The sequence below is a fragment of the Podarcis bocagei genome, assembly GCF_964188305.1.
Source record: "Podarcis bocagei genome assembly, chromosome: 1".
NCBI lineage: Eukaryota > Metazoa > Chordata > Lepidosauria > Squamata > Lacertidae > Podarcis > Podarcis bocagei.
Genome location: NC_138125.1, coordinates 117,636,656 through 117,646,874, shown reverse-complemented (window position 1 = coordinate 117,646,874; position 10,219 = coordinate 117,636,656). Strand labels below are relative to the sequence as shown.

Below are 10,219 nucleotides of genomic sequence, written 5' to 3'. Positions count from 1 at the left end.
CCTTTAATAGCCAATGAGTATGCTAAGCTGGCAAGGAGGAGGCTGCTAGATATCACAACCGTGGTTTCCATCCCTATTCGGGAATTTGGTGCTATACATGTAAATGTGGGGGAGGAGAGGGTCCCTCAACAGAGACAGGGACATGTGCATAAGGCCCTCTTTGGGTTGACACCAATTTTGCGTAGGCCACGGGGCACAGACAGCATGCGCACGGGTGTCTTAAGAGGCAGGACCAGGGTTGACGCAAGACATTTTGGCGCCTGAGGCAAACCACCAAATGGCGTCCCCTCCCAGCCAGGGAAGAAGAGGTGAGTGAAGATCTACATCAGGAATGGGGTGGGTGGTATAAAGATCGACATCAGGATCTGCTGCCCCTGTCCCTTGAACGCCTCACTAAAGTTTATGTGACGCGGGTGGCACTGTGGGTTAAACCACAGAGCCTAGGACTTGCCAATCAGAAGGTTGGCGGTTCGAATCCCGTGACGGGGAGCTCCCATTGCTCAGTCCCTGCTCCTGCCACCTAGCAGTTCAAAAGCACGTCAAAGTGCAAGTAGATAAATAGGTATCGCTCTGGCAGGAAGGTAAACGGCGTTTCCGTGCACTGTTCTGGTTTGCCATGACCCAGAAGCTGTATGCCAACTCCCTTGGCCGATAAAGCAAGATGAGCGTCGCAACCCCAGAGTCGGCCACGACTGGACCTAATGGTCAGGGGTCCCTTTACCTTTTAAGCTTGGTGGGTTTGGATTTGATATCCCGAAGGAGTCTCAAAGCGGCTAACAATCTCCTTTCCCTTCCTCCCCCACAACAAACACTCTGTGAGGTGAGTAGGCTGAGAGACTTCAGAGAAGTGAGACCAGCCCAAGGTCACCCAGCAGCTGCATGTGGAGGAGCAGGGAATCGAACCTGGTTCACCAGATTATGAGTCCACCGCTCTTAACCACTACGCCACACTGGCTCACTGGGTATGGTTCATTGTGTAGACTGGGGGATTTTCTCTTCGGAGCCACAGGCACAAAGCCCTTTTCTTGCCTCTCTGCAGGACTGCTGAGATAATGATTTGATCTACAAGGATGAACTGCTACAAGTGAGCTGCTTAGCACAGAGGATCAGCTGTCATCTGCAGTGATCCACAGCAGCCAGAAACATTACTGTTTTAATTACTATTTGGTGGCATATCATTGTCACTTCTTTCCACCAAGAGCTGCAAAAAGCCTGATGTTGCCATGCCTCTGCAGATTTCATGAGCTACCTAAGTACCTCTGAGGACAGACAGCATTATACATAACCTGTGCTCAGTGTCTCTCCACAGACAGGTCGTGCTATTTTACTTTTTTGCCTTCTCAGTAAGTAACCTTTAAAATTGCAGTTCTCAATATTCCATTTGGCACAGAAATTGAGCCCCTTTGTAGATCTCTTGATTGATCTGGCACTTCTGAAAAGATTGGTGCACACAGGGTGAAATTATACTTTGGGTTGTTTATTTAAAAAAATAAAAATCTGGACCCTTTTGTTCAAAAGAGGCTGTGAGACTTTCAAAAACATGAAGCAGCTGAGAAAAAAGAAGCGCTCCTATGCACCCTGAATTGCAGAAAAATACTGGGTGTGATCCAGCCAAAGTTAATGACTTTTAAGTGTGATTGTATCCAATTATAGTGATTAACTCTTTCCCACTGAAGTCAATGATACTTAAATTTGTTTAGCTTTCTAGACTGTATTCAGAATGTTTATTTTCTTAAAAAAGCCATCATTGGGACAGACACTCTTAGAGTTGATCTCTTCTTCTTGAAATTTAAGGATACATAAGTGGAAATGAAGCATGACACTAAAATTTTGCTAAGGATGAAGAAAAAACTGGGAGTGGGTGGAATATGTAAAGCAACATGTAAAATGATTATTTAAGACAAAATAGCTGACTTTATCAACAGCCACCCCATATGTGATAGGTAAAGAAGCTGTAGTGTGTGAATGGGGAAGCAGTTTTGCAATGGGGAAGCAGCCCCAAACCTCAGTGACACATTGAGTTTTTGCTTGCATTTCTTAACTAGTTTAGCTAACCACCATTCATATATTTCCCCTTCTATTAATTTGTCTGCTAATGGAACCTTAGCACCATAGTTTTTAAGAGTGACCTGCCTTGAGAGGGGTTGCCACTTGTCAGAAACCTTGAGCAAATACATATTCTTCCCAAACTGGGCAAAAACATATAAACTAGGGCTGGATCTACACTGCTAAGAAAAACGCTATATATATATATATATATATATATATATATATATATATATATATATATCCCATTATCCCATTGACAACGGATTGCTGCTCTACATCGCCCTCTGGTGTCACATTTTATAACGTATTTTTAACGTTATAACTCACCAGTGTAAATTAGTCCAAGCAATGAAGAGCCCATGATTTAATGAGTGAAATGATAATCCTCAGGGAAATATGTTCCTACATCAATACAATAGTCCACTGTAAGAAATTGAAGGACTACAGTGAGCATGTTTTAGATAAGATGGTTCTTACTTTAACCTTATTTTCCATTTCCTTGTGCTCCTGGAGTAATTCTTCATTTTCTTTTAAAGATGACCCCAGCTTTTGCTTATGAAAATAATCCTTAATGTTCTTCTTGTACCAAGAGGTGATCTGAAAAAAGAAACAATATTTTGAAGGACGGGTATGTAACTACTGAAGTGAGATTAATCATAAGGATAGTTATATAATAACCCATAGTGTGTTGAACGAGATTAATCATAAGCAATAAACATAGATGATTAGGATCACATTCCCAATCACTGAATGGATCCAGCACAATGGTAAGAACTCTTTCATCCTGCTTACTGCTATATCTTTTTAGAAATAGCTCAGTCTTCTGTGAATTGGTTTGAACTGTACTGCTACATTGCGAGTTATCTATTCATTTAAAAACCCAGTTTAGCTTCATTTTTAATGAGAGCGTGTGAAAAATCTTGTCTTAGCCAAAAGAATAGGAAATTTGTAAATGAGTCTAATAAAGGCTGGGTTTCCATAGCCCAATTGTCTGCACACTGAAGTTTTAAACAAATCCTGTTTACAATGAATGAGGACTTGTTTTCAGTCTTCACTTTGTTTTGTGATTTGGTGTTTTATTTGATAAAGAAAAGCATTGCCCTGGGAACTATAATTATTTCACATCCACATCTACTCTATTTTAATCCTATAAAGCTGCAGGATGTTAAGACAGAACCTATTCTCTGAACTGTGGGCAGAAACAGAGGAAGGAAACCAGTGACCCCCAAGCAGAATGAATATACTTTTAGCTCAAGGCCTGCATGTAACTATCCTATGACAATCCCTCACCCCGGAGAATGAGGAATAAATGATCAGGGACCTAGAATCCTTTGCTTATGCAGTTGTGTGCACAAAGGCTCTTTCGAGCATTAAAATGAACATGAGGAAGTCAAGCATGCAAGATCCTTCTCCCCATTCCATTAATTCATATAATGCCTAAACAGAGGAAGAGGTATGTGGAATTTGATATCACATGGGCTAAAATGCAGCTATTTTATTTACTGGTGTATTGGATGATTACCTACATACACACCATAATCCAGTATAGAGTTATGCTTAACCTCCTTTAATTTCAGTGGGGCTTAAGCATGGGTACAGAACCGTGTGAGACTGAGGCCCTAGTCTGTCCTAACATGTCACAATTGGAGCTATTAAGTATTCCTCTATGAATATTCTGAAAGTAAACAAAAATGCTTCCCACAAATCTACAACAACACACTCAGCAAATTACCTAAGGAGTTTGGTGTAGCAAGGGATATAAAGAGATAATTAATGTAATTAAAATTTAATTTGATGTCACACCACAAAGCTGCTTCCTAAATGCTTCCAATTTATTCATTCTGATATGTTCCTCGTTCAAGGCCTGATTTCATTTTTAAATCACAGTACTGGAGAGGTGGGGAGATACGTTGTGTGTGTGTGTGTGTGTGTGTGTGTGTTTGTGTGTGCGTGTGTGTGCATATATATATATATATATATATATATATATATATATATATATATATATATATATATATGCAGGTTTTGGTGTCTTCGGGTGTCTTCCCGTGTAAGAGTTGGGGTGTCTAGGCGACGTTTCGACGAGGTCTCACTCGTCATCTTCAGGCTGGTGCTTTCGGCTTCTTGTTACTGGAACAGAGCAGGATCTCAGTGTTTGAGTTCCTATAAATACTGTTGAGGGGGTGTGGTGTATAGCCTCCAACGTTCTGGGCAGAGAGGAAGTATTTATAGGAACTCAAACACTGAGATCCTGCTCTGTTCCAGTAACAAGAAGCCGAAAGCACCAGCCTGAAGATGACGAGTGAGACCTCGTCGAAACGTCGCCTAGACACCCCAACTCTTACACGGGAAGACACCCGAAGACACCAAAACCTGCATTCCTGTACCCGTGAAAATCTACGAAAGCATATATATATATATATATATATATATATATATATATATATATATATATATATATGAAATGCTCGGTGTTTCTTAACAACCTCACAACTAAAGGCAATAATTAATACTTAAAGTAAATTTATGGGTCTACTCTGAGACTGCCTATCACTATGATTTGAGTGGCTCAGTTCAGATGCAGTGGCACACTATGGCATACCCTTCAAGTGTCCCAATTTTCCACGGATGGTTCCAGAATTGCAGAAGCCATCCCAGCTTCTGATCTGATCCTGGAAGGCCAGCACCACCACTGAGCTTGGGGAGGAGGATGAGCCGGCTTGCAGTGGTGCCTAAGCATGAAGCCTGCTAGGCCACAGCGGTCGCCATGGCAATGCCCCTGCCACCAGAAAGAAGGCCAAGGAATTGAGCTCTGGGCTCCCCACAGCTCTCCCTCCTTCTTCCTACAGAGGCCACCTGACCACTCATTCACTCCGGCCTCCGACTTGGCTCCAAGCAATGGCGGCTGCCATGGAAGGAGGCGGCGGAGAAGGGGTATTTTGCCTTCCTTCTCCCACAGCACAAGACTGGGGAGGGACAAACTACTATTCCCAGGGGAAGCCACACTGGAAGCTGCCAAGAGCCAAAGTCCTGATTGGTGTTTTCCCCTACGCTTCCTCCCTCACCTGTGACCTCCGGGGAGGGAATGTCACAGCTCCCATCAGGCACCTTGCCCACTGGCTTGTATGGCAACACAGCATCAAAAAGGCACACGTCCCAATTTTCATCTGAGGAATGCTGGAGGGTGTGCCATGGTTTGTAACTAGGGGAACGAACAGCAGTAAACATTTGTTCACACATTTCATCCTCCCCCCATTCATTCCTCTTCTAATTTGCAGCAAACAAAGTTGCCACTTCTTGGCCAAATGCTGGCTTGCAAAAAGTTAATGTGCCTTAAGAGCAGGAAGTAATCGCGATTTGAGGCAAGCTAATCTCCTTTGCTTGAAGGCAAAGGGAGGGAAATGGGACGAGGGAGCACATAAATCTGAGGCGTGTCCCTGTTTATCCCACCAGGAAATATTGAGAGGAATACTGAATGTGTCCAATATATTTTTCTGTAGTCATCAGAACCCCGAAATGGAAGAGGATCTGCAGCCATCCACTACCTTCTATGACAAGATGTTACAAAAGCTTGCTCCTAACACTGGGCTGCGGGTGGTGCTGTGGGTTAAACCACAGAGCCTAGGACTTGCCAATCATAAGGTCGGGGGTTTGAATCCCCGCGATGGGGTGAGCTCCCATTGCTCGGTCCCTGTTCCTGCCAACCTAGCAGTTCGAAAGCACGTCAAAGTGCAAGTAGATAAACAGGTACCACTCCGGCGGGAAGATAAACGGTGTTTCCGTGTGCTGCTCTGGTTCGCCAGAAGTGGCTTAGTCATGCTGGCCACATGACCCAGAAGCTGTACGCCAGCTCCCTTGGCCAATAAAGCGAGATGAGCGCCGCAACCCCAGAGTCGGCCACGACTGGAGCTAATGGTCAGGGGTCCCTTTACCTTTAACACTGGGCTACTCTACTTGGAATCAGCAGGACAAGAAAGGCAGGTTACGTTCAGTGCCATGTGAGTGGAAAGTAAGCTCATGCAACAAAACTTTACCTTTCCCCCCTCTCCTCCTGCCCCTCTCCCTTGTAGCTTCTTTGGAGGTTGTGGGGCGCTACCAGACACTGTGTGCTGTGTCATAGGAGGCTACAGTGGACAGAGGGAATGGCCCAAAATTTGGTGGAGAAAGCTGCATTTTGCTCACATAACTTTGGGTACAACTCTAGATGGTTTTTAATTATATGGAAGCTGGTCAGAGAGATGACAGAATCTAGGGCCAGACAGGGAGGAAAGTGCAACATTCTCACTTTTGAGTGCTAAATGGAATACACTGACCTCTCAGTCCTGGACAATAATGAATAAGGCAATGTCAGGCATAAAACTCCACGGAAGGAAGGATATCAAACTCTCCATGAGAAGCAACACTTAACAAGGAGCTGTAGGGTTTTATGCACAGCTGGGAGGCGGGATTAGAATTAAAGTGTCTATTCCAGGGAGCTAGGGAAACAGACCTAAAAACTTGATAGCACTAGTGTTGGGTATTCATTCAAGGCGCCTTCTATACAAATACACCTGAATATAGTGTGGTCTCCTGATGTGTGATCCATGGCAGCCTCTCCCCGCACTGCCCCCCTCCCAGATACAGGTAACATTTAGGCTTCTGCTTTTTTAAAAAAGGCACTTTGAACATACAGAGATTGGGAGCAGAGCCAGCTAGCACAACACCAAACTCCCCTTTCCATGTGTCCATTTTGGCACATTTGCAGCAGAGACAAAAGGAAGACTTTAAAAGTTTGCCCCTTGTCAGGCAGCAGAGGAACCAACCCCCACGGCAGGTAGCCAAGAATGGACAAGACGAGGAAAAGTGTCGGAAATCAAGCCTTTATCAGGAGAAACTGGCAACTCTCCCAGGCACCCGGCTTGGTTTCCTGTTGACCTCCCTGTCTGCTTTCCCGGCAAGATCCAGGCAGAGGTCGCGATAGGCGATCCTTCTCAGCGTGAGAAGAACACAGCCCTCTTTCATGCCCCCCCCCCGGCAGGGGAAAGAGATAGACAGAAACGTATTTACATGCCTTTATTTCTGTCTTTGCAGCGTTACAGAAAACATGACTGCTCTCTTCATATTCCTGCAGTCGAGAGAGAACAAACACTTGCTATACTTCCTGTACAAGAGCAAAAGGAAGAGCTCATATTACACTCTGAGCTAATTCCGGTGCATTGCCCTGTGAATTGACTGTCCCTCTGTTTCCCATGGAACAGTCCTAACATTCCATCATGTTCTATTTTCAAGCTAGCAGCTCGCGGCTGCATTGCTTCTATATCGTAACATCTTCTTTTATTCAATATTCACATAGAGAGGTTTGGGAATGTGGCCTCTCAGAATAATGGCGTTGCTCTGAGTGAATCTCCACCCCCCTCCATCTCTCCCACTTCCTCATGAGTCATCGCTAAGGGTGCTAGAAAGTGCCCTTGGCCTTTGAGCTCTTTGCTCTCCTACTTTCAAGGCCCGCCGTGTTCTGGGAGGGGAGGCTGGAATGCTTTCTAAAGACACTGAGTCCATGATGCTTCCTCTTCTGCCTCCTCCTCTCCCAATATTTTCCATCTTTTCACTTCATCTGCGTCTGAGCTGTGACCTCCCTCAACCCTCTGTTGTAATTCTGAACTGTCTCCTTCTTCTCTGGAAGGGTCGGGCTGGGGAGGCGGACTCCACCATTCCTCCTCTGCCCAGTCCCTGACACCCCCTATTGAAATAACCTCTCACATCCCAGCTACTTGGCTATGTCTATCTTCCAAAGCTAGGCTTCCAGTGACTTAAGATGGGTACATGAGTGCTCCCTGACTGTACACCTGCTCCTTTGAGAGGAGTGCTGTGCTGGTCCAGGGGGAGGTTACCGTGGGGCGAGGTCCAGGACCTGAGTTGAGGGTCGGCAGACAGTCCTCCTCGGGCGACTCGGGGTCCACAGCGAGAAGCTGGGCAAGGACAGGAACTCTGGGGGAACAGGACTGGATGCTGGCCGAAACAGCTCTTCAACGACGTTGCTCCCGCAACCTGGGACCGGGCTGACTGGCCTTTATCTTCTCTGAGGCCAGGGGCGGCCCCGCCCCCCAGGAGACCCACCTCTCCTGGCCTTAAGGCGAGCACTCCTCCTGGGAGAAACTAGTTCCCTTCGCCTCTCTGCCCTGAGCCTCTGCAGTTCAGGAGAGGCTGAAGGGCTACTGGATCCAGGGGGAGACTCACCTGTAGGCACTGAGTCCTCAACCACCTCCGGAGCCAGAGTGGATTCACCTGGACTTTCGGGTTGGCGCCTCTGGCAATGGCGGATTTCCTCCGATCGGGAGGAACCCGCTCCGTGGAAAACAGGGTCTGAACCGCCACGGTGAGGCGGAGACCCATCAAAAACCAATCTATCTTTTTGTAGATAGATTGAAGCAAAGGCACGGCAAGCTAGAGTTCAGAAAGTCGTTTGTAAAGGACTAAATTTTCATCATTTAAAACTACTGAACCCCCTTGGAAGCAGGAGAAGAGGGGGGAATCTTTTTTAGACTGTTTAAACCTGCAGAAGAGAGAGTAAAGAAAGGTAATTTTCCACCGTCTTGAACCTGGGAGCGGGGTGTCAAGACAGGCGTTTTGGAGAAGCCCATTGACTATGGACAAACGTCTTTGACAGACAGTTAAAAGAACAGAAACATATTGATTCCATTGTTCCCTTTCGCTTTTAAAAGGAACATATTGATTCCATTGTTCCCTTTCACTTTTAAAAGGAACAAAATATTGACAAAATATCCGAAAAAGGAAAACTTTGTTGCTAAATCTGCCTTTAAAAAAAAAGATGGATACAAATAGAAATTGTTTCCCCTAGAGGGAGCTTGTGAAACTGTTATTAAAGTCGAACTGGGGAGTTTTTGCAGCTGTAAAAGATTAAGATCGTGGGACCAGACTTCGACCTTGAACAAGAATGTGCTCAGAGGCTCTGGTGCTTGCCTTTTGCAAGACAAGTGCTTTATTGGAACAGTTACATGAGAAAATGGATTTAATGACAGTTGCGATAGGAAATTTTTATACAGGCAGTGCGTACCTATATAGAACCCACTCAGGAATTAACCCAGGAATGTGCTTTGACAGATGAGATGAGGGAGGAGGCTGTTGCTGGACCTCGGGTGGCAGAGATGGAGGGAGCTGTGGCCCAGCAGGAACATGAGTCGTTGGATTTGATGAATGAACCTGGAAAAAGTCAGATTTGGAGAGACGGAGATCTGCTTGGTTTGGAGATGGGGGGCTGGATGGACCCCCCTATGCAGAGATGTTTTGATTTTTCAAGTCTGGCTTTAGGCCGGGGGGAGCTCGGAGTTGTGGGGGCCCCTAGTTTTGGAGGGGCCTTGAAACATGCTTTTAAATACCACATGGATTTCAGTGTTGACTATGGAAAAAGGGGCTGACTTGTCGAGAAGGGACAAAAATATTGTCAAGTTGGAGTCTCCCAGAGTGAAAGGAGCAGAAGACAAAGTAAAGTACAGGTATAAACATGAAGAAGACCTGCGGAAGGGACATGGAAAAGACTTAAGAGCCTCGGATATAAGGTCACCAGGTTGATGGACTAGATGGATGGGACAGAAAGGACTGACAAAACCCGAGACCAGGAGAAGAGACGATGGATGAAGATTGGAAGAAAGTTTTAAAAATTTATTTAGAAAAGTATCGCAAAATTAATGAGTATCAGAAAAATGTTGGAATGAAATTAATTGGCTTTAGCAGAAATGTTAAAAAGAATTATGTAAGAATATGTTATGGTTAAAAGAATTCGGTATAAATAAGATTTAAGTTTTAAGTTTTAAGGCTTTTTATGGTAAGATAAGGTTAAAATAGATCAAGGTAATTTAATGACAGAATATTGTGAAAGATGGAAAGGATTTGCTGAGATAATTAACAACTAGAATACAAAAAAGGGAGGTGTGAGGAGGCCGTTGAAATAAGTTAATGAAAGTTAAGGATTTGGGAATATTGGATTTGTTTTTAAATTTGTTGTATATTTTTGTTTTTTGATTGTGTTGCATTGTGTGTTTTGTTTTTTCTTTTTGGTTTTGGTTTGTATTGATTTGTATTGTTTAATTGTTATTTTTATCTATTCTTTTCTTTCTTTTTCTCTCTTTCTTATTTTTTCCTTCTTTTTTCTTTGTAACTTTAAAATTCTCAA

General features: G+C 44.4%; 1 protein-coding gene across 4 annotated transcripts in view; it reads right to left on the bottom strand.

The window, feature by feature from the left end:
• Window positions 1–10,219, bottom strand: part of CCDC141 (coiled-coil domain containing 141) — a 97,871-nt gene that overhangs the window by 43,052 nt on the left and 44,600 nt on the right. For all 4 annotated transcript variants that reach the window (XM_081193871.1, XM_081193873.1, XM_081193874.1 and 1 more), the window contains exon 6: window positions 2,527–2,646. In XM_081193871.1, coding sequence (XP_081049997.1) covers window positions 2,527–2,646 — 120 coding nt within the window. The remainder of the gene's footprint in view (window positions 1–2,526; window positions 2,647–10,219) is intronic.